Source organism: Limulus polyphemus, unplaced genomic scaffold (genome assembly GCF_000517525.1).
Source record: "Limulus polyphemus unplaced genomic scaffold, Limulus_polyphemus-2.1.2 Scaffold286, whole genome shotgun sequence".
Lineage (NCBI taxonomy): Eukaryota > Metazoa > Arthropoda > Merostomata > Xiphosura > Limulidae > Limulus > Limulus polyphemus.
In genome coordinates, this window is record NW_013665896.1 from 212,371 (window position 1) to 237,672 (window position 25,302).

Here is a 25,302-nt window from a genome sequence, read left to right on the forward strand (position 1 = left end):
TTTTATTTGATTAATTATGTATATATTTAACTGAATGAGTGGGGTTCAAGTCTGTAATAAATCCTATATCTAGGGACTTAGAGGAAGGTTGAAAGTTTTTCAAAAACGAAGTGTTTTCGACTTGAGGATTAACAGCCAGGTATATCAGAAAGAAATATTTTATATACTATTTTACATTTTTTGTCTGTAAGAATCACCTGTGTTCTAACTTTATGCTAAGCATGAAAAGAATAAAAGCTTAATTTGGTCTCCCTTATGATGTGCTGGACAATAAAAAGGAAAACTTTCAAAATCAGGATAAAAAATGATTTGAACCTTGATAACCGAGTAAATTTAATATAGAAAAATAAGGCAGTTCAGTGAGTGACCCAAACAAAGTGAAAACAAAAAAGTAATGTTACATATATTATGCATAAAATGCATTTTCTGCAAAGTACTTGAGAACTGAATAGAGTATGGACTAAAAATAGTTACTATATCCTATTCTTCATTGTGTTCTGTGATAAAGAACTAGTTGTTGCATATACTGTTGTTATTTTTCTAATTGTCTGAATCTTGAATATTCAAAGTGTGAACTTTTTTGTGTGGATTTTTATTTGTGGTACCATTCTATAGATGGCGCCACATTGTATTTATTATTTTGGACATGTACATAGGTGGATATACATTACATCGATTATAGTAAGATATGCAATAATTTACAAGAACTAGATAGTAGCAGAATGTTAATATAATTTATAAGTTTATTTTGTGGAAATGTGTTTCTAAGTAATTAAAAATAAGGCTCTGAATAATATAATAATTAATACACAACCAGCTGACAAAACACAATCTGGTGTTTGTCTCAAATGTAACATTTTCTAAAAATGATACCTTGAAGTAGCTTTAAAATGACATTTATTAATAAGTGTTTTTTTCTCTTTCTAGGGAAGATCATCATCTTTTATTTCCAGTACATATTCCTATACAAGTTCGAGACGGAGCAGCGAAGATTCCACAGACGCTGTTGATAATTCTAGAGAATTAAGAGTGAGTTAACAAATATAACGTAAAAAATTAAAGTAACATTTAGTATACATTTGAGATATACTTATCAGTTATGTTCATTTAAGCTCGATCTTGTCCATTTAAACTGAGACCTTGAATGTTCCAAACAGTTTTTTGAGTGTTTGTATGCTTAATCCCTTTCATATGTGTTTTCATATTTTGTCACTTCTACATTCTCTTTAATTCAGATATTGTGTCCATAAATCAGAAAGAAAAATACCTAAATATGTTTTAAAATGTAGTAAAAGAAGTAAAACATTATTTATCCATGTTATCGTGCATTTGTCTCTTAGAGATTGAATTTAACAAGTCAGTTGAAGTGTCAGTACTTGAGTGACTAATTGAGTGGACTCTCTACAAGTTTCTGTAAATATACAAGTAGATAACACACACTGAAGCAGATAAAGACACTTTGGTTAAGGTAATAATTTAGTTAAACATTTATAAAGCTGTAAAGATATTAAACGTTTTACTTAAGACATCTGCTTTTTCAGGAAAGGGTTTCTAAAATTTGTAGATGATATCAACAGATAACAAGTAGTAAAAAAATTGAAAAAATGAGGATGATATAGGGATGGCAATATCAAAAAGTATAGAAACAAGGTAGGGATGAATACACAAAACCATACAAAAATCACTACATAAGTAGCCAAATCTTTCCAACAAAAAACTTTTATTTACAACTAAATGTTGAATTCCTTTCATTTGCATGAATTCAGGTTTGAATAAAAGTATTTAAACTGAATAATGCTATAAAGTCTCACAATGGATAATTCCTATAAGCTTGTAACATTGATTCAGTACTTACTGGCTACTTATGTAGGTATTTCTGTAAGGTTTTGTGTATTCATTCCTACCTTGTTTCTATGCTTTTTTGGCATTGCCATCTCAACATCATCCTTATATGTTTCAAGACTTTTTCTTATTATTTGTTTTTCCTCTTTTTTTTTTTTAAACAATCAATATTAATGAATGGCAGTCACTATGAAGGCAGCAGTTTTAGCCTGGCATGATCAGTTGTCTTGATGGACATCATGTGTTGAAGCTAGTAAAACACTATACTGCTTCTGCACTTCCCAAGTTAAAATACAACATTTTGGTGTGTAAATCATTACAACAACTTCAAACATTTAAGCTAGCCCTTCTGATGCCGAATCAGAATAATCAACAGAACATTTGGCTGTTATACTAATTGCTGGTTCTCTACTTTAGCAATGTTTTTGGCTAAAATCAAGGTCTTAATAGCTTTTGAAAGTTAGGTGTTTATAAAAGTCTCTTACATTGTTATAAGAGAGTTTTGAGACTACGATGAGCAATACATAATGTGTGGTAGCCATTTTTTTTCCAGCCCATTTCTACATACTAAGCACTACCATGCTTAATGATATTAACTTCCCAATATTTTGCTCAAAAGTTTCATATGTAAGGCTTATAAAAATCAAATACAATTTAACAGTAAAGTATCTTTCAAAAAATCAATGATCATTGCCTTAGTAGCGAGTTTTTTTTTTTACATTTTCTACATTACACTTAAACAGAAAACTGCTTTTATAATGTGGTAGAATTATTTGTAACTATGTTTGTGGTAGTTTATTACAAGTTATTTAAAATAAAACTAAAAATCAAACATTCTTTTCTTAAGTTGTACTTTATTATGTAAGTTCATATGATGTATACAGTAATGTCTTTGTTTTTGGCCAATATTTTGTGACTAATTAACTGTTTTAGAGTGTTCTGGGGTAAGTACCAGTGAAGTTATTACAAGTTATAAAAGTGGTCATGGAATTCAAACAAACTACAGTTTTTTAAAAAGTTATTTGCAAATGATTGTGCTATAAACACTAGAAAAATTAAACCAAGATTGTTTAATTAAATAATGAATAGTGAGAACTTTCTTTCATGAAAATGACTGAACATTGTTAGTGTGTGTGTGCACATGAACCCGTGGCAGATTTGTTTTCACTTAATAACTTGTAGGTATAAAGCTTATACCTATTTTATTTTTAAAATTGAAACAATTTTTTTGTGTTGTATTTAAGTTTTCAAAAATCTATGTGCACATTTCTTTAAAAAGTATCATCTGTCTATGATATTAGTGAGAATTAACATATACTGTAAAGTACTGTAAAATCATTACTTGTTTGACTTATTTTGATATAAACTTTTAAACATACACTAAAACTTGGTGTTATAATATATTTCTATATGTATGAATAAAAGGAATACTTTTTAGTTTTACTTACATGTAAGTATATCTGTTATTGGATAAATAAAAGAGAATCACACTTTTAAAACATTTTTGAACTCTTGAGAGTTTAAACTGCTTAATGTGAGTGACAGATACATTATTTTTCTTAAAGATAAACATTAGACGTAAATGTGTGTGTGTGTATATATATACTTAGCAGAAAATGTATTTCTTTAAAACTGTATATGACATTAAAACAAATTCTTAAGCTTATGCTTTTGAAAAATAAACCAACCAAAGCGTATAATGAGAATGAGGATTAAAACACCAAGTTAAAGAACATTAATAATAAACACTACTGCATTAATAAATATATTGGATTAATGAGCACAGGGAAATCAGTATTGAATACCCATTATTTTTAAACTATTTTTATTCAGGTATTCACTGAACTCCCACATTATAAAAGTTAGTTTCTTGTATTATTATTTTAAAAAATCATAACTAAAAAGTTTAAAAAAAAAAAACAATTTCACAAAGTAAATAATTTTTAAACTGATGTATCTGAAGGTAAGCTATAGTGAGTTAAGTCATACCATTTTTTATTTTTCTTCACATCAAGAAATTTGTGATAATAAATGTCAGCAAGTAAGTTAAAAGACTGACTCAAAGCTAACAAAATTTAGAATTTGCACAAAATAATTAACTTAAATTGTCTTGCATTAGCTACTACTATAGGAGTGGGCCTTTTCACTTTCACAAAAATTGTAGTTTCTGTTGATCTTGCAAATGTTAAATTGGTGGGTTTTTTTTTACTTCCTTTTCTCAGCATCAGTTACAAGACATAGAAGAAAAATTCAAAAAGGCCATGGTTAGTAATGCCCAGCTGGACAATGAGAAATCCTCTCTCAGCTATAATGTTGAAACCTTAAAAGATGAAATAGAAGAACTGGAAGAAAATTTAGCTCAGATAAGGAAAGATTACAAAGAGAAATCAAGGGTAAAATATGTATTATTATTTTTATTTTTTTTTTTTTTTTGGAAAAAGAAACTCTTGAATCTATGTTTTTATTTTTCACAGTATAGCTGTAAATTAGAGTTCCCAATAGTCCTTGAAGTACTCAAATTTTAAAGTTGGATAATCAAGGCCTTATTTTGGAAGGTTCTTTAATTTTAAGTGTTTGAGAATGAATTAGCTATTATAAACATATAAAACCAAATGTATTTTACCTTTAAAGTAATTACAGTATGTTTTTAGGTTCATAAGATGGGATAAAACTATAAATTTTAGCCTTTTGAACTTCTTTCATGTTAAAATATATATTTTTGTGAACTTTGATTCCTTTGCCGAAGTGAAATAACTAATTTATTAAAAGTTACAAAGCTCTGTTTATATTACTTTATTTTCCAGTGCTCTGCTGTGTCTTTGCAAGAGAAAAATGTCAGAAATTCAATACAACTTTATAAAAAGAAGCTACAGATATAGCTTGTGGTATTCTTCAATTTACAAAAGCTGTGTTATTGAAAGACAAAGAATTGTTCAAAGTGAATGAAAATAGGAGACATTGCTCAAAACATTAAATTCAAAATGAAATGCACAATTTTAAATGTAATTATTTATTTATATAGAGTAATATTCGTCATTGTTTATTATGTAAACACAACACATTTGACTTATTTATTAAATTTATGCTGTCACTTATGATAGCTCTACTAAAGAATTTTAAATGTAAAATAAAATGGAGAAACTACTCAAAACACATCAATTTAAAAAAAAATCAAGATTTTCAGTAAAATAAAAATTCAAAATCAAACTTGTTACTGATTATAAATGGAGCCATCTATTAAGAGAATGCAGTGTGAGTTTTTACTAACCATTGAACTATAATCAAGAGTAAAAACTAAAAAAAAGAGGTTTTAGGTAATTATTATAATGGTTAATTTTGTTGGTAGCTGATATGCTTTTATAGGTAAAACCATGGTTGTTAATAAATGAAGTATTTGTGAAATGTACAGTTGTCTTTGTTTTTTTCCTCAATTCTGTTTAATGAAATAGTTATAGCAATCTTATGTGCATGTTATTTGTGGTATACTTAGCATTGAGAAGAGACTTCTTGTATGCTAGAAGGTTTTGAAGAACTTGTCAGAAAAGAAGTATATCTGTTAAAAGCTTGCTGTGTTTTGTCAATGTCATTTAGTGAAACCTGTTATATAAAGTTATTGAAATTTGTATGAATTTTCAAGGATGAAGAAGTTTAATGTATTAGATAAACAGTTTTATTTAAATGTGCTACATTTTTCCTAACCTCATTTATACACTAGTGCATCAAAATACAAGATTAATTGTATTATACATAACTGTCTGTAATTAATATTTACTTTTTATAACAATACATTGTTTTCTTATGGTAATCTTGATATTTTTTATATATCTTAAATTTATATCCAATAATTTTATTATATGTTGCAAGAGTACCTATTATAAGTAATTTACAAAAGATTACCTCAAAGGCAACATTTTATAAAATTACCAAATAGCTAGGCTTTTCTTGTTTGCCAGGGTTATATTAGGTAAGTGTTTACCAAGAAAGTAATTTTCATTCATAGACTATTCAATGAGGTCAAACTTTTGTTGTGTAGCTTTATTTATTCTAAACAACAGTATTATGATCATTAATTGGAGTAAAAAAAGACATCAATAGGCTACAAAACTATATACATATTTTTGAGAACCAACTAACTTTTAATGCCTCATTAAGCACTTTTCAAATGAAATTTTTCTACTATTACTGTTTTATAAGCACTTGGTCACAACTGATTGGATATTAAGACATGTTTAAGTTAAATATATTTTAGTAGTAATGATACACTTTCCTTAAAACATATTTTTTATCAGGCATACGATCAGCTAACTAGGGATTCTAAAGAAGTAAAAGAAGAAATTGTATTTTTAAAAGAAAGCTTAAGACGAAGAGATGATTTAATAGAGGTAAGCTTCATAAATGAATGTATAAATGGTATCAGTTTAATGTTTCCAAGTAAATGCAAAATTTATATAACCTATAGGTACCTTTTTGTATAACTTATTACAGTTTTTTATTATTGAAATATACTGTAATGGTTGTGTTTGAGTTTTAGATGTTTGTTTGATATCCTGCCAGCATAACTTCTCTGAATCTACAAAGTGATTGTTGTATCTTGAGACAGTTAGCTTGATTCCTTGTACACCTGCTTATGAGATTTGCAAGTCACTAGCCTTTAGCTAACTTCCACCTAAAAATCATTTAACTGTGCTAGTGCAAGATGTCATCATCATGCGATAATAGCCCTCCACCAATAGGAGGACAATACAATCTCCTTGCACATTAACTCCTCTTAGCAACTGTGCTTGAAATAACTTCATTCTTTTCCTCAGCATTGTACAGAACTGACATTTTTTAAAACGTTTTTTTTTATTATGTGAGATTTGCAATAGTTAACAAAATTTAAATTTCATTCTAGTTTAGCTGTTTTCTTTCATTACTAAAGTAAAAGAGAGAGAAAGAGAAAAAAAATCCTCCTTATCTATTGTGAATTCTCAAGCTACAGTAACTTATACTTTGTCTATTAATGGGGACAGTGTTAATAACATGAGACCTGTGGCTACCTGTCTGTGGAGAATATGAAAGCCATTGTTTAACATGTTGTGAGCATGACTAGGATTTTGACTGGCTTTTTCTCCACCACAGTTTGCTTTGGGTACTGCTTCATCTGTGGAAGAAAATCTTGAACCCTCTAATCTTTTTCTAGACATGATCTTGCAGATATGTTCTTTTCTTTCTCTTCAGTATCTTTTGATTCCCCTCTGTTCTTAACCCATTCTCAGGATTACTTTGTTTTCCCTCCTTTGCCTGATATTAGGGTTCATGCAGACTCATTTCTTAAACAATTATGCACCCATACTCATATATATTACCTATTCAACTCTTTGTCTTGGCTTAAAGCCATTCTTCATTTCCTTTTCTCGATTAATCATCCTTGGAATATCTTTTACCTGCTTGGGGCCAGATCCCTTAACTTCTGTTTCACTTTCTAGTGCCCAGTTTTTACACCTTCAACTCTTTCTTGCTATCCTCCTACTTTACCTCTCAACTCTTCACCTTATTTCTGATGCACTTCATCATGCTCTGGAAGGTTTTTTTGGAGAGGTTCTTTCTTTCATTTTTAACACTTGAGCATGAACTACTACTACTGCTGTATCTCTTCTTACTTGATTCCTCTGCTATTGGGACTTGTTGGGTAGGGATCCTTTCCTCACTGATGTTTGCCAGCCTCACTTTTATCTCTTTTGATCTTCATTGAGCTCTTTTTCCTCATCCAGAGTTCTTCAGGGTTGTTTCTGACTCCCTGGAGACCTGGGCTGTGGTGGCTTTGCATCAGTCCTCATTATGTTTTGTGGTTTCTCTTTTTTTCTCAACCTCACTCTTCTGTTCCTGTTTTGAAACCTACTCAATCTACATTTTAAATTCCCAACATCTAGGTTGTTGCTAGTCTTGTCGGTGACTATCCTGTTGGGTCTGGCCTGTCTTTGGTTGACAAATGGATTTTTCAGGTTCTCGCACATGGCCTATCTCTCTACTTCTCGCAGTTTGTTGGGCATATTCCCATTTCCATCATTTTCTCATGGGGGACTGGCATCTGGTTATTAACTTATTGTTTTTCAACTGGTTTCTATTTGTCTCAAAGTTACAGATGAAGTTTCTCTCCAGCGGTTCTTTTCACCCAATCTGTGTGGATGACCAAGGTTGATGTATTGGATACTTTTTTACATATTCTGGTTGCCCTGTCCTCCTGACATTTTCTGTCTTTCATTCATTGGAATTGAGTCTTCTAGTTTCATGCTCTTTCTTTTGGCATTGTGTCTGATCCTTACAGCTTCAGTTGAGTCATGGGAGCATTCACCTGCCATATTTGTGAATTGGGGCTAAGTTCCATCATTACATGAAAGATTGGCTTCTCCTCACCCCTTCTCAAGAGGACACTTTCTCTCACACTTCTATTGCTCTACATGAGGCTGCTCAGTTGGGCTTGGCTAGTCAAGCATTCTATGTCTTTTCTCATGCCTAGCCAGTATTTGATACAATTGGGTGTGTTCTTCAACTCTCATCTCAGTTGGACTCAGCCTTCACCACTTTGCCTGTGGGCAATGGAATATCTTGTTACCAAGATTTGCATTTCTTCTTGCACTCTGTGCATGAGGTTCTTTCACTTTTGGGGACTTTGGCTTCCTTAAAACCAGTTATTCTTTTAGGCTGCACACACACACGTGCCTTCAATAGACATTATGGGATCATTGGAACATGCATCAGGATACATTGTCCTGAATTGTGAGCCTCCATTCTTCTCTTCTTGAGGACTTATCTTTGTGACTCAACCATGCCAATACCACTTTGGGCATCCCCTTGCCCCCCTTCCCGACTGGATCTCTGGAATCGTTGCTTCCATGCATTGTACCTGTTATTTTGGGCTCATTCTTATCAAGAACATCTCATACCTTATCATTTGTTGGGGGGCAATGAAGATGGTGGCAGATTGACTCTCTTGGTCAGACTGGATTTTACCCACAGAGTGATCTCTCCACCCTCAAGTTTTTCATTGGGTATGCTCTCAGTTGTGTAACGAATTTATTATTATGTGTTTATTTTCAGTATGAACGTTTTTTGGATTGAATTTGTATTTAGAAATAGGCGTGACTTGTATTATCAGATATGTGTTGCGTATAAGAATTTGTTATATATTTATTTTAATGTCAACGTTTGTTTTGAATAAGTTTATATTTGAGGGCGTGTCTAGCTTACCGTGTTAGTTATGTATGTCAAAATTCCCGCCAATTCTCCAAGATTGTAGAACATTCACGAATAAGAATCAACAATACCTATTCATTTCCGTATCTGGTATTATTAGAAGGTTTTAGAAAATGGATCTCATCTATAAAAACATCAGGGCATTGCACCAAAAAAGCAGCAGACAACAAAGAATAGAGAAGAGACTGGCCTACTATGAAACTGTTATAACCATGTAAGCTTTAAACTGTGATTTCGTTAACCCCTATCAGCTGGAAAATATATGACATTTGACCAGGAACAGTTATAAATTTCGAATGTCAGTGAATTCCCATCAAATGTTAATATCTCTCCAAGAATATTACTAATTTCTCATCAGACATTAGTGATTTTGTGAAAATATTATCTTACTTCAACGGTCCAACAATTCAGTGCCTGACAAAGGTAGCTAGCTTCCCGCCAAATTTTATATGTGCGTACAACTTGCTAGATATCAAGGAGACTTTGAACTAGGAAAACGGTTTTAGGCTATTTGTAAGTTAATGAAATTTCTGTTTATGAAACTTTGTGTGTAATAATTAATCATAATGATTGCTATTGTAAATTATAGTGTTGTATATATATTAAAACATATTTGTTTCAAGACAAAAACGGTGTGTATCAATCTTGTTGGCAAATAGCATAAATTAAATAAAATATTGGCATATTTCTAGACACTAATTCCAAGGTACATCTCAACTATTAAAAGTTAAATTATTTAACGTGGCTTGCGTTGGCATGCCCCTCATTGATGCCTTCACCACTTCTCTCAAAACCAAACTTCCACTCTTCTGGTCCCCAGTTCCTCATCCTTCAGCTCTGGCATTCATTGCTCTCAGCCAGGACTGGTTTTACTTTTTCTGTATGCCTGACCTCTTCTTCATCTCCTCTCTCATGTCGTTATCTTGATACATGACACTCCTTGTTGGGTTCTGTTGGTGGCACCTCTTTAGCCAGCACAACTATGGTTTCTCCTGCTTCATCAAGTAGCATCCAGGCCCTCTCTTTCTCTGCCCCATTCATTCTCACTCTTGCTCCAACCTCATGCTTCTCTTTTTTACTCAGGGGTGTTGTCCCTTCATTTTCACATGTGGGATTTGTCTAATTCATTGTCTGCAGGGCTGAACTCTTCGATTGTGTAGCCTTCTTCTTATCTCATTCCTGTCATCCTTCAACTTTGTACATCTATCAATGGAAGTGGGGAGCATTTTGACATTGGTCCATTCTCCACCCTCTTTCTCTGGGCCATTCTAATGTGTTCTACCTTTTGGCCTCTTTCACATGGTTGTTCAACCATGGATTGTTGGTCTCTCCCATGGCTGGTTATTGGGCAGCTTTGTAAACTACATTTCCCCTTTCCTGTTACTGTCAGGTGTTTTCTTCTTCTTCTGTCCTCTCCATTTTGTTCTGATCCTTTCTTCACTGACCCCCTTGTCTGACTCCGATGCCTGACTGGAACCTTAATGTGGTATTACACACCATCACACATGCCTCATTCAAGCTGTTCTTTATACCATTTTCCTCTGAAGACATACTTTCTTTTCCTCCTTGCCTATGGTTGCAATCAATCATCGCTGTGTCCTACAACACTCTTTCACTGCACTTATTTATTCCTGTGGCCCGGCATGGCCAGGTGGTTAGGGTGCTCGACTCACAATCTGAGGGTCGCGAGTTTGAATCCCCGTCCCACCAAACATGTTCGCCCTTTCAGCTGTGGGGATGTTATAATGTGACGGTCAATCCAACTATTCGTTGGTGAAAGACTAGCCCAAGAGTTGGTAGTGGGTGGTGATGACTAGCTACCTTCCCTCTAGTCTTACACTGCTAAATTAGGGACGGCTAGTGCAGATAGCTCTTGGTAGCTTTGTGCGAAATTCAAAAACAAACAAACAAACAATTTATTCCTCTACCTGGCTGCACTTTTCTTCCCAAACTTTTGGCTGCTTGGAAAGGTGATTGTACTTTTTTCCTATTCCCGTTCTTTCTATTTCTCACATCTATGCTCATTAAGACCCAAGTCGTCTCTTGTGTCTGGTTTGGGTTGTGCAGTGTTATTTGGCACGAGCGTCTCCTATTTGGGGGTTCTTGTCATTGTGTTTCTGCCTTGGGGACCCTTCATCCAAGGACCTATGATATCCTAACCTTACTGGATGGTCATCCATGAGCTCCTCCAGTTGATGTTTTCTTCCCTGGATATTGATGCATGCAGAGTTTTTCACATTTTGTGCATCAAATTCGTCACCTTGTTCTGTCTCTTTCATTTTGTTTACACTGACCATTGAACAAGATCCTTCAGACTGGCACATGTATGAATTGGCTCATGTTCGTCTCCCATTATTTTCATCATTTGGCTGTTTTGTTTCATGCAGGATTTTGATTCCCTTCTGTCACTATTCTTCAACCTACACATTGTCTTTGAAAAGGGTAAGTATATATTTTTTTCCATCACCCACTTCTCTCTCATAGGATCCTGCCAAGTGGCTGGCATTGCCTCCTACGGTATAGGGTATGCTTATTTCCCAAAATCAGCATTGGGTCATTAGTAACAGAATGTGCCGTATCAGTGCCCATTGTCAAGATGGGATGTTTTGCAAGACCACTTGAGATATCCTTGTGGTATTAAACTTACTCAAATGCCCAATCCGGATAGTACTATTCCATAGACTATCATGGAAAATTCCTACATCAAGGAAGTGACTGCCCACTTCTTTAGTTCACACACTTGCCAGCTTTACAAAATAGGGTTTCACAGTAACCAATTGCACTGTCTCCAGTAAAATACCTTTCAAGCAGTTGGTCGAAGTGGATGTGGGTACTTCTCTAGGTCTCTCCAATGTGAATTCTCTCTCCCTTCTTCATGTGGAGCATGAGGGATCCTTGCCACTTACCAGTTCTTAGCTGCTGGGGTGTTGGACCCTGGAGAGTTCCTCACTGATTATGTATAGCACAATATGGTGGTGGCATTGTCTGTGTAGTACGGGTCATTCCTCAAACATTTAGTGTGCCATCCTCCTGCAGCAAGACAGGTTTGATGCTCTGGTCTTGATCCGTCCAGTTGAGTCGAGATGAGACACATACAGAGTATGGTTTGATCAAACCCTAAACACACCTCACTTCTGGCTCACCAACCACTTGTGTGTGTGTGCTTGGTTGATCATGCAAAAATTCTGTCCATACCTCCTATACTTTGGGTTCTTTTGCTTTTCTCTCTCTTCTTACTGGGTGCAGTCACGCTCTATTGTCTTCCCATTTGGGATTTTTCTGAAGGGAGGTTATCTACATTTAATGTGTGCACTGGACCCTCCACTATTTCATTGTTGGATTCTAGGTATTCAGTGTGTAGAGGTGAGGTATCTTTTCAGAAGTTAATATTTTCCTTATCTGAAAATCTATTTCCAATAGATACTCACTCCACACACCTTTTCACCCATCCCTTCCACTTCTGGTGCACTTTTATCATGTCTAATCTAAGAAAGAAGCTGTTTTAAGCTCAAGTGCATCCAAGAGCTACTGCACAAGGAGGTTGTGTCATCCTCTTATTGGTGGAGGGCTATTTTCACATGATGATGTTATCCTGCAATAGTGCCATTCATGTTAAACATGTTATTTTTAGGTGGAAGTAAGATCAAGGCTAATGGCTTGCAAATTACGTAGGCAGATGCCCAAGGGATCAAGCTATTCTTTGTGAAAAGGTGAATATCAATCAAAAAATATATTTTCAGTTAAGGGAAAGGTTACATTTTGGCTGTATCCGGATTAAGTTATATTTGATAGATATATGTGTACAAACAACTCTAAAATACTTTTTTCTAGGATCGTTCTCTCTAATCATCAGAACTTTTCATTCATGAACATTCTTTCTACTTATAAAACCTTTCTAGGAACATTTAACTATAAGCAACAAATTTTTGGAAAAGCATAGCAAATATACTTACAAGCTGTTTGAGGAAAATGATGCCAACTCATCAAACCTTTCCAGAAACATGATAATTAAATCAATGAAGGACTTTCAGAAACTTGGTACCTAATCATCAAATCTTTTTCAGAAACATGCTTTTTACTGTCCACAGATCTTTTTAGAAACAAACCTCCTTATCATATTTTTCCATGATCATGCTATCTTAAAATCAAATGTTTTACAGCAACATGGGCTGATTTTGGTGGGAGGAGAAGAAACTGTAATGAATGGAGATGATAATTGTAGCAGTTCCAGAAGCACTCCAGACAGTTCAGCTCAGAAAACTGAGAACAAATCTATTTTGGTTTCTCAAGAAGTTGCTCATCTTTTAGGAAATACTGGAGAAGGTTCATTAGGTAAATTATTAATGATACATATCATACTTACTTTTAGGAAACCAATCTGATATTTAGGGACAACTCATCTGGAAGTAACCATAGATTAAATATTATCATATTAACTGAGGTACTTAATACAAAATATTCAAAGAAATGATAATGCCCTCTATAAATGAAAATATTCCCACACACACATATATTGGCTTTTTCGGAACTTGTAATTGTTTTAAATAGCACAAAAAACAACAGTGTCTCAACATTTCTCAAGTATATTTATTCATATTATATAAACTATATTATGCTTGATCAAAAATTAGTTTAATGTTTTCAGTGTATAAAAGATTATTTTCATACAGTAGCACTAATACATTATATCATAAGAACATATCAACTTTTAAGTTTAATAAGTTATATTCTTTTGTATAGGCCTAAATCAAGAATTTGCAATTAAAAGCATATTCAAATAATTTCAGTGACTTGTTTGTATTTGGATTATTTTTTGTATCTTGTTTATATTTTTTCTAGATCTACTATTAAAACAGTTTGCAGAAGAAAGAGTAGAGCTAGTAGACAAAGTAAGTTGAAAATTGTGTAATTGATTAATACTACATTCTTGTAAGTTGCATAAAAAGTTCCATTAATTCTATTTATTTTAGAAGATTGTCCTTCCTTCTACAGGAGGACTGTTCTTAAAAAACAGAAGGTTTATTATGTTTTTTCTGAATGAAAGTATTCTTTTGTGTGACCTAATATTTCTTTGTTACTCCAGACACATTAATGCTACTACTCTGTAGGTGACTGTATTATTAAAAAAAAACTGTGGAATTTATCTGCTTGTATTAAATTATTGTTAGTTATTTCTTCAGTATATTTCAGTTCCCATAAAAAAAGGACACTCGTGTCAGCTTTTCAGTGATAAAAAGTTTTTGTTCTTCAAGTTTTATAGTTTTGCACTTTTAATATATTATTGAATGTACGCTTTAGCTACCCTATTTAACTATAAAAATAAAATAAGTACATGAAGTTATTGAACTATATACAAACAATTTCAATTAGAACTTAAATCACTTTTAGCAATTGTGAACAGTTGTGGTATAGTTTTTAGTAAATTGTATTGTGAAAAAGAAATCTAGGCTTTAGGATCCTCCTTCCACGAGAATAGTGCTTGTAAATTAACTGTTTTTCTTATTGGTTAATTCTATATTTGCATAATGCTATATGTTTCATGCTAAAAAAAATTCATCAAATTTAGTTTTAATGGGATTTAAAAACAAGTTTCCTAATTTCATCACCAACCATTTTTTCTGTAGTTCATAACTTGTGGTAGAGAAAACACTTTCAAAATATTTAATGATTGTGTGTGTGTGTATTATATATTAAACAGCTGGTCTGCTGTATAAAATTAAATAATTAATTAGGCAAAGTGGCATAATATTATTCACATACCTCAGTTCATTCAGGTTGCTATATGGTGAGGTAAAAGGGACTTGTAAACCCCATAAATGTTATTAGTATTTGTATACTGATCTCCAATCATCAAAACATATGATACTTTATCAGCCTTTATTTGTTTCAATAGAAACTCTCCATCTATGTTTGTATCACATCTATTTTATTACTTGTATCTAACCATATGTTTTAATTCCATCACTAAAATTTGTGACATGATGTAGTGTAGTTTTAATTAGTCGTGTCAGGCAGAACATTATCCAACATGACCCATCTGAACTCATAGTTGTTTGTTTATTTTAATGTCACTTTGTGAAGGTTTTTGCACATCTTTCCAGCATCAAGCTGACAAAGGTGTAATTTTCTGGTGATATGTATGTAGTCATGTATAATTTACATCTGTCCTCAACAGCTTATGAGGCAGGCGATAGCACTGCCTATGTAAGGATGGCTTGGATTGTTCATCGAAATGGTATTTTAAATATCTTTTCAGTAGGTTATCAGAACTTGACTATACAGTGTTACCTTTCATAACAATATCTAGTTTAAGTTGTGATATCTGACACTTTCTTTTCCCAGTCTCAACAAATTAGCATTTAATATAATCTAACAACAGCTCTTTCTGCTCACTTGATATTTTATTAAGGTGTACTATAAAGTGTTCATATCTTTAAATGGTATCGTACATAGTAATTAATCCATGAACAAGTTTAAAAAATGTTTTATCTATCTGTTTTTCACATTAGTTAACCACTATTATCATTCAAATTACCAGATTTCTTTAACTGCTATTTCTTATTAGATACATAGGTTGAAACTTGATTTGGAAGAAGAAAAGCAAAAAACAGCCAAGTTGGAGCAGTTAACATTAGTACATGATCCACAATCCAACGGTCCTGAAACAAACCTTCTAGAGGTTCAAAGTAAGTAATTTCCTCTTGTCTTTAAAAATGAATAAGAGATACTGACCATACATTGGACTAGTTTTAATATAGCAGTTATTGTAATCTAAACTAAACCTGGATATTAAACTTGTAATATTTCTTTGAAATATCAAAATGCAGAATACTTTTAAGCATAACTGCTCAGTTTGCTATAGTTCACTTCTTTAATTTGCTAATAATATGTGAAAAGTTTCGTGTTATGTAATATACTATAAGAACAAATGTATTTTGTTTTAATTTGGATGGCTGAAAAAACTTCACATTTACTGTAATATAACAAATACAGTTTGGAGTAATGATTGGCAGTACAATTAACAATCTATTATAAAAATTAAAATTATTCTGAATTTAAATGTTTCAAAGTATCAAATGTGTAAGGTTTTTTTAAGCCACCCTATCTATATATTAGATATTTCATAGGTAGCATTCAGGCATGTAGCAAAGTTCTTTAACACACCATAAGGACTAAATAATCATTAGATAAACACATATGTATGTAAGAAAAAAAGTCTTCTACTAAGAACCATTTTGTTTTGTTTATCAGATGAGTGTTAAAATGATGACAGTTAGTAGACTGCAATTGCCCCTGCTACTTAAATAGCAAACTATGATGCACAAAATTTTTTATGATTATAAATATTTCACTAATCTAGTTTATATAGTAAATAAAGTTTCAAAGGTAACTCCATTCTTTTTTTATTTTATGTACATATAGTATAGTACATCATGATAATAATTTATATTTGCTTTTAGCTAATATACTAATCAACAAAGTACTTTATATTAAAATAAAATGAATTATGTATTGTTTTGAAGTATAATGATTTATTTTATTTATCAGTCCAAGAAAACTAAAAAATGTGATGTGGCTGTGTCTGAACCTTGGACCTCTTACCTGGTCATTTTTTAAATATAAAGTTTGAACCATAATAACAATTTTGTTTTTCTTTTGTTGTTATATAAATACAAACCTTACCTCTCTTTGTGGACTGTGAGAAATGTCTTTACATTTGTTTATTTTGCAGCGTCTAAAAAAGATATATAAACTTATAAGCTAAATGAAGAAGTGGTTGTAACAGTGATTGAACTGATTTGCCAACTTAACTCTGAAACTATGACTGTTTTCATACTGTTCACTACCAGTGGAATCCATATGTTGCATAATATGAGTAATTTTATGATTTTGCCTGTTACAACATTCAGTGTCAAGAACAATAAAAATAATTGGAAGCAATCAGTCATTTTATTTGTAAATTACACAAAATACTCGAACAGTAATTAGTAGAATTAATTTCAGTTATAATGATTTTTGTGTGTGTGTGTGTGTGACTTGTAGGCTACTAAGGGCCTTGTAACCAACAAAGTCATAAACCTATGAATAATTTAGTGCATAAATAGTTAAGAAAAATGTATTTAAGAAGTCAATACAATCCACATAGACTCCATCATTAATTCTAATTTAATGTTTTTTAATCGAAATGTTTAAAATTTGAGCTTATTTGTTGCTAAAACACATTTCACAAACTTACAGTTTGATCACATCAAGAATAAGGTTGTACATTCATAATGATGCAGTTTTTGATTATTTTTTTTTCTTGTTCTATTTCTTTCTAAACTATAAGCAACTAATACAACCCAGAAAGATGGCTGGGTGCTAGTATATGATATAACATAATCTGTCTTATTAAAAGTTAATGAAAATAATAAATAATTAGCTTATGGTCCTATGGATGATTGATGAACTTCTTATCATGAATTATTCTGCATGTTCTCAGTAAAAATTTAAATGATACAATATTTTAAAAACTTAAATGAAAAGATTAAATAATTATTTATTATTTATATTAAGATTGTTTAAAATTTATTATATCTTTAGGAAGTTTAATTGAATGTCCTGATATTTTCCTATTGATTTTGATAATATTAGGATTTTGAATCTGCTTGAAAATAAAGTTATCAATGAAAAATTACCCTAATTTATTTTAGTAGAATTTAAACAATTACTCTGTACTTTTTGTTAAAGAAATTTGTGTTTTTTTAGCTAGACATGTTGGACCTTAAAGCTGCTTGAGCAACATACATTTAATAAAACCATCTTTTTCTTGACCAGGAGAAGTAAATAAACAAGTCAGTGACTATAAATTTAAACTGAAAAAAGCAGAGCAGGAAAATTCAACATTACAAAGTAGTGTAAGTATATATTTGCTTCATTTTAAATTATACACAATCCTAATACTTCAGTGACAATACTCACTTCTGTTCTACATGCACATCTGTTAATGAAATATTGTTAATGTTACTTTTATTCAAATAGAATTGGTTGTAGAAAATACTTCAATGCAAAATGCATAAACTGTTTTGCTCTTTTAAATTGAATTTCGCTTATTATAGTAAGTATGCTAATAACCAAACCTAAACCATAATTTGTGAATGGAACAAAATGAGCACGTGTGTCTCAGAAAAATATCATGAAAGGAAATAATAAGATTTTTGACAAGATTTTAACATTATAAAAATAAGGTACTTCAAGTTAATTAAATTACCTTTAACCTCCCTCCCACAAAAAAGAGTGGGTTATTGTTGCTTGACTTGCAGAAAAAAGTGGGTGCTATTCTGTAATCTTTGGAATGATGGTTTTTATGGAAGATTATCTTTTACATTCTGTAATGAGAGTTTCATTACAAACAGTTTATAGTTATTTCAGGATTAAAAGTAGAAGAGGTGTGCCAATCGAGAGTCTGTGATTTTTGTTAAATAATGATTTTAGGGAATATTATCTTTTACATTCCATTGCTTTTTAAATATTGAAAGTTTCATTATAAAATATTTATAGTAATTTCAGGATTAAAAGTAGAAGAGGTGGCATTCAGTATTTTAAGGTATATTATTGCTGATTTTTATTTTAAGTTATGGCAAACTTTTGTTTGTTTTAATCTCCTAACAGGTATCTCGTTTGGAAAGCCAAGTTATAAGGTACAAGACAGAAGCAGAAAATGCTGAAAAATTAGAGGATGAACTAAAAGCTGAAAAGAGAAAACTTCAAAGAGAAGTAAGTGTCATATTCACTTGTTTGAAGAACAAACTTTTCATACTTTGTGGAGAAAAGGTTAAACCTCATATGATTGTACACACTTTAGTAGTGAAATACCCATAGATATAAAAGGAAAAAGGAAACGATATTAGACTTGCACTATAACTGGAAAATTTCTGAATGAAAATAATTGACATTTTTAATATAAAATACATAAGGTAGTTGGACAAAAAATTAGAAACAAATGCTTAAAGATTTGCTAATTCTTCCCCAGATTCTTCTGTTAATGGACCAGATCATTAGCTAACTGATTAGTTGACCTCTTGGACAGGTGATTATTTAAACATCTTTAAGCTCTAATTTCATGTTAGTTGTTAAGCATCATGTGATAGAAATGTGACTTTCCAAAGAGGATAGATTGCAGGAGACCAAGTAGTATGTGCTTTACTGACACAAATTTCTTGGCTTTGCAAGGGGAACTGTATTAATGATCATAACAGCATAGCAGTTATCCCATAAAGTCTCATCATGTAAATATAACAGTGGCCAGAAAAGAATAGTGATAGGGTCAAAGAGGATTTTGGGTTGTATTTACAGAAATGTTTAATATAAGTCTAAATAGGTTATCATTTCATTGTATAGGTCACTAGTTAGGCCTCTTTTGGAGTATTGTCTTCAGTCTTGGTCTCCTTACCTTGAAAAGGACATTGAGTTGTTATAAAGGGTTCAAAGGAGGGCTACTAGGATGACACCTTGGATGGAAAGGATGTCATACTAGGACAGTTTAAGGTCTGGGAAATCGTTTTTTTGTTGAAAATAGAGTTAGAGGGGATCTAATTAAGGTATTCAAGACTATTACAGTAATTGGATAGTATAAATGCATCATATTTTTTTTTATATTAATAGTAAGAATGGTAGGACAAGGGGAGACAAATGTAAATTTTGGTAAAGTAGGCATCATCTTCAGCTTAAACAGTGTAACTTTTTAATAGGATGGTTGGCCTTTGGAGTGGGTTGCTTCCAGATGTGATGGATGTAGTAAGTTTAAGGAATTCTCAATACATATTTAAATGATCAGGGCTTAAGTTATTAGTTGTTGTTTTCTAAATGGATGGGAGTCCCTTGTTGTCCTAGACTGTTATGATGAGTGGACTAGACTGCCATTGCTTTACCTCAAATTTTTTCCTCAAGGAGTGGAACCTGATTCCTCAACATACATTTCAGGAACTTGCAGATGTCCTATCCAAAGTTGAATCAGTTCTATCAGCCAGAAGTGGAATCACACTGTATTAGTCTATTTACTCTGAAAGTTTGTAAAATTTTCTCCAAATCCTGTATATACAAATGATTTGTTGTTGTTTTTTTCATGACAACTTAAATACTATCATACATCTGTTATTTGGCTACTTAATAATATCAATTAAGTATAGAAGGATTGTTTGATATAACAAAATTTAAGTCACAATGAAAAAAACTTCAATAAGTTTTCACTTGAAAGTAGTTTTTATATTGATATTCAGACTTCCTTTGTAAGCTTTAGAAAGTTTTGTTTGTTTACTCACATTGTAGTTTTTCTTTTGTAAAAACAAATAATATTGTCAAAACTAAAAACGATATGCACAGGGCTGGATTACCCAGTGCTTTTAGAGTTTGTGAATCCCCTTTATGCATATTCAGTTTCTTCCTTTAACCCTTTTCACACGAGTCAAAAGCCATGTGATTGTATTTGTTGACTAGCATTCAAAATTTTATTGAACTAGTATTTTATGAATTTATGTCAATAATTTTGGTATCAAACTGTAGATTATCATTCAAATTTTAGTATTATACATTATTTAATTTTTTAATTTAAAAGTATATATTAAATAAACAAACCTAAACATTGGTTTTTGTGTGTCATGTAGTATGGTGAATGCAGCACTGGTTCAAATTAGATGTTTGTGATGTCAAAATACAGTCTATAGTATGTACGAATTAGGAACTCAAATTAACCGATATGAACAAACTAAAATATAAAATAAGAACCTTCTATCTTTTCTATATGCTGAGATATCACTCACATAATAAATAAAACGCAGTGGCACCCTGCTCACCTCTTTCCATTTTACACTTACTTCTATCTATGACATATGAATAACCAATCAAAAGTTCAGAATGTCTCCATAGTGGCTTTCACAGTCATTTTCAAGTATTACAACGTCATCTCGTTCTTTCAATACAAGTCTTCAAGCTAGTAAAGTGAGTCTTTAATCTACTCAAAATTTTATATTTTTTTAGACCCATATACAGCTTAATTACTAAGCTTGATAAATTATAGTGGAATTTTATGGTATTGATATAGTAATTTATGATTTTTTGGTTATTCAACTGTATATATATAAAACCTAAAACTTTTTTATTTCATATCCTCTGTGTGCAAAATTTTAAAAGGCTTAGCACCCTATGTCAAGTAGCAACCAAGTACAAAGGTTGTAACTAGAAAACAATTGTTTCCTTTACTTCTCTACTTACTGTTCTATGTTCTAAGAAAATAAGTTTAAGAACTTATTCGTAAATAGTAATAATCTATATATATATATATATATATTGTATAAAAACTGAAATGTGACTGTATTTTACAAAATACTAGTAGAGTCTACTAAAACACAGCCAATACAGGTCACTTTGTAAAGACTAAAGGTTAGTTTTATCTTATTGGATACAGTAACATGAGTGCACATGTGCCATGTCATTGCAACTTCTATACTGTTAGCCAAGCACAGCTGAAAGGTCAATATAATAAAAACAAGTATATATAAATGTATAATGTTATGAGATTTAAGCTATTCAGTCTAAACATTCATGTTTTCGTGTTATAGTTTGTTGTTATTCTAGAATAAAAAGCCATAATTTATATTTATTTCCTGTTTTTTATTTTGGATATGAGATTGGTCAAATCTACCGAACCCGTACAGAGATTCGTTAGTGAAAATAACAGATAAAATATAAAGTTTTGTTTTCTTAAGAAACATTTGACAACTATCTCGACATTATAAAGATTTCACATGTGAAATTTGAAAATTCTGATTCATAAAAGTATTTTTTATCTTAAAATTAAAATTTCTTTGCATATGGGATAAGCAACATGGAAAAAGAAAAAAAAAAGGCATGAGAAAAATATTGCTTAACAAACCTTAAGACTTTCTTTAACATACGCTAATATAAAAGTTATGACACGAAAACTATAACAAGCACAAACTGGTTACGAGGTCAGTTCCAGGGACCAAGCCAGTGCTGAAAGAGTTAATAAGAAATCTAAAATGGCATCCCCTCCTTGGCTTTCTGATCATTTGGTATAGAAGAATCTGTTCAAGAAGTCTCTCATCATTTGACTCCACACAATCCACTCACAGTGCCCATAATTATGACTTCTCACTGACTGACCTGGGGGTCTATACTAACTGTCAGTTAAAACTTTGTCCTTGAAACCCCTGGCTCTAACCAACACAGACTCAACCTCTTGACTACCATTTTTTGCCTTCAATCCTGACAGACCAACCCACTCACCCCTCTATTAAAGTTTCACTATTATACCAGTTATAATATGGAATTTCAAAATAATTCCTATTATCAGTGTTCTCTTAATCTAGCCAAGTTTGACCAACAGTTATTGTATCCTAGTTTTCTGCTTCAAATAGAGCTCTGAAGTCATTCATATTGTTTCTAATACTCCTAACATTAGAATTACTATTATGATTATTCTGGAATCTACCATGTTTACCTTTTAAAATTATTTAACCTGTTATGCTTTACAACTCACCAATAAGTAAGCTTAAGTTTACCTATTTTTAATGAATATATATATATATACATATATTTTATCCCTACACCTATTCTCAGGCAATACTAAATAAAAGGGTTACATAATGGTCTTCGGTAACAGAAACTAAGCTGTTAATATGACTGGTGAAAACCTACAATAACTGGAACAAATTAGTTTCGCGAAGAGGACACACAAATGTCTCAAAAATAGTTTCTCCAATATCACGACTTCTAACAGTTTATTCCATTTACTGATGTTTTCCACTAAATGCTACATACAATATAATTTTACTTCATTGCTCTATGATGTCCCTTTAGAACTTGTAAAGTAATTCCTAGAATCAACAGAATAACATTTAAAAACGTTTTCATTTGAACTTTTCTTCAGAGTAAGGGTTTTACCTGCAAAGGCGGTCCCATCTGTCAAAAACTCTAGGGTTTAAACAAGATTTCTGAATAGGATTAGTAAAAACAGTAACTTGATTACAGACTCAGCCAACAAACACTTAACTGAACTATTGATGTTTGTGTTATAAGAACTTGAATGTCTCTATGCACACATTTTGAACAGTAATCAGATGACATTAAAGTTTAAGATTTGGAAAAGACAGGCTAGGCTCCAATTAAGACAGTTTTATGTTTCTTATAGGGTTATTGGCTTATGTAATAAATTTTTGTCAGATGTAGTGGAGGCTTAAAAGTGGGGAATAAGTTTCCTAAAGAGTAAAGGGTGAGTTTAAATGGTTACCCGAGGGTGGATGTATAAAGACAGTCTTAAAAGACAAAATGCTCCTTGTTGTACATATTTTTTACTAACAAGATATTGAAATGAATTACAATAAAAGATCTTGACATCAGCATATTTACATATCAACTATGCTACCATAAGTTTTCACAAGTATTTTGTTATTCATCAAAATATTGTCTTAACAGCACTCAATAACAGCAGATAAAATGTTACCTTTCTCTGGTTCACTTTTAACTTCATTTTCCTTAGGTTCTAGATTAATCTTCTTTTTAAGTTCTTCCTAAAAAAAAAGTTCATAAATTGTAGCTGTACAAACAGAAATTTAAAACTCAATTACTAGGCCTAAAATTTGTGATAAAAATCATGTTAAATTTAGCTTTTTTTCACTTTCCCTTCATTTTTTTAACTTGAGTATTCAAAATCAGAAGTGTGTAAAAAACATTTCAGATTTATCCTTCACCTCCCACAAGTCACTGCCAAAAAGGAATGTAGAAACAAACAAAACACGTGAAGTTTACACAATGTTTATCCCAATTTTCCATATTTCCATCCCATATTATTTTATGTACAAGTATCACATCAATGAATCTTTTAAACCTTGTCATCCAGCCAACTAATGTGTTTTGGTGACGATTGAAAGGCCTACTGGGAAGTTACCTATAAAGTAACAAATTACCATTGACTGCAAATTAAAACATTATTAAGACCATTGCAGCTTCATGCAGACAATTTGGCAAGTGAAATCTATACATCAGGATCCATTCATTTTAAATGATATATACCTCTAAAGAAGAATGTACAATAGTTTTCAGCTACATTAACGATATAATTCCTTTCCATTTTTAAGAGGTCAGTGAACATTTTTTTAAAGTAAGGGTAAACTGATTAAAGTTTTCTTGGTTGAAACTAATGACCAGTATTTAGTGTTAGGACAGGTAAGGTACTTTAAACTACTGAAACAAATTAAAATTTAACACATAGATGACTTTTTCTGGTTGTATTTAGTTCAAGAAATGATAAAACGAACGAGTCGTAAAAGAAAGTTTAAAAATACTTAGTGTTTGTAGAAATGAATAGCAAAATAAAAACACATTAACTTTTGAGCTGTAACTGAACGTTTGTTAGTTTTTAGTAAAAACTTTTTACATGTAAACATAATTATTAAATTGATCACAAAATGTCAACATAAAACTGTTCAATTTCTTTTACAAAATTCAGCATAACAACTTTACCCCTTCAGAGAACAGCTTTCTTTCAGCTTCAAAACACGGCATAAATACATTTGCAGGGAATGTAGGCCAAGATGGAAATAAAAATAATAACAGGATATTGCTGTGTTACATTTAGTAGTAGTAATACAAACTACTACTACTAGTAGGTTTAACTAATATAATTATTTATCAAGAGGTCTTGAAAAAAAAAAAAGACGAGTTAGGGTGGATCTGACTGAGGTGTTTAAGATTGTATAGGGAATTGATAGTGTTGATGTATCATCTTTTTTCCATACTTAACAGTGATAATAGTAGGACTAGGGGACACAAATATAACTTGTGACAAGGTAGGAGTCATCTTCAGCTAAAACAGATTTTTCTAACAAGGTTAGCCTCTGGAATGGGTTGCCTTCAGATGTTGTAGAGGCTGTAAATTTAAGCGAGTTTAAGAGAAAGCTTGAGAATTATATGAATGATAAGTGCTGGTTTTAAGATTTTTTTTAATTCACTGACTTATTTGATAGTTTTAGTTTAGTTCAGTTCAGAGGCTGGGATGGTCGAGATGGACCAACAGGTCCCATGTTGTCCATAAACATTATGTTATGTTATTAAATCTATTTAATGTTTTGTAATGTCTTTGGATGGAACCTTCACAATCTAACTTCTTTGAACAATTTAGTATTTAAAGCAGCAACAGCTACTTCACAGTGGGATTATTTTCCCTCC

The 25,302-nt window shown here is 31.7% G+C and overlaps 1 protein-coding gene across 5 annotated transcripts in view; it reads left to right on the forward strand.

The window, feature by feature from the left end:
- Positions 1-25,302, forward strand: part of LOC106457051 (leucine-rich repeat flightless-interacting protein 2-like) — a 90,994-nt gene that overhangs the window by 51,887 nt on the left and 13,805 nt on the right. For all 5 annotated transcript variants that reach the window (XM_013916433.2, XM_022382861.1, XM_022382863.1 and 2 more), the window contains 8 exons: positions 928-1,029; positions 4,065-4,235; positions 6,132-6,224; positions 13,239-13,410; positions 13,918-13,967; positions 15,644-15,764; positions 17,896-17,975; positions 18,730-18,834. In XM_013916433.2, coding sequence (XP_013771887.1) covers positions 928-1,029; positions 4,065-4,235; positions 6,132-6,224; positions 13,239-13,410; positions 13,918-13,967; positions 15,644-15,764; positions 17,896-17,975; positions 18,730-18,834 — 894 coding nt within the window. The remainder of the gene's footprint in view (positions 1-927; positions 1,030-4,064; positions 4,236-6,131; positions 6,225-13,238; positions 13,411-13,917; positions 13,968-15,643; positions 15,765-17,895; positions 17,976-18,729; positions 18,835-25,302) is intronic.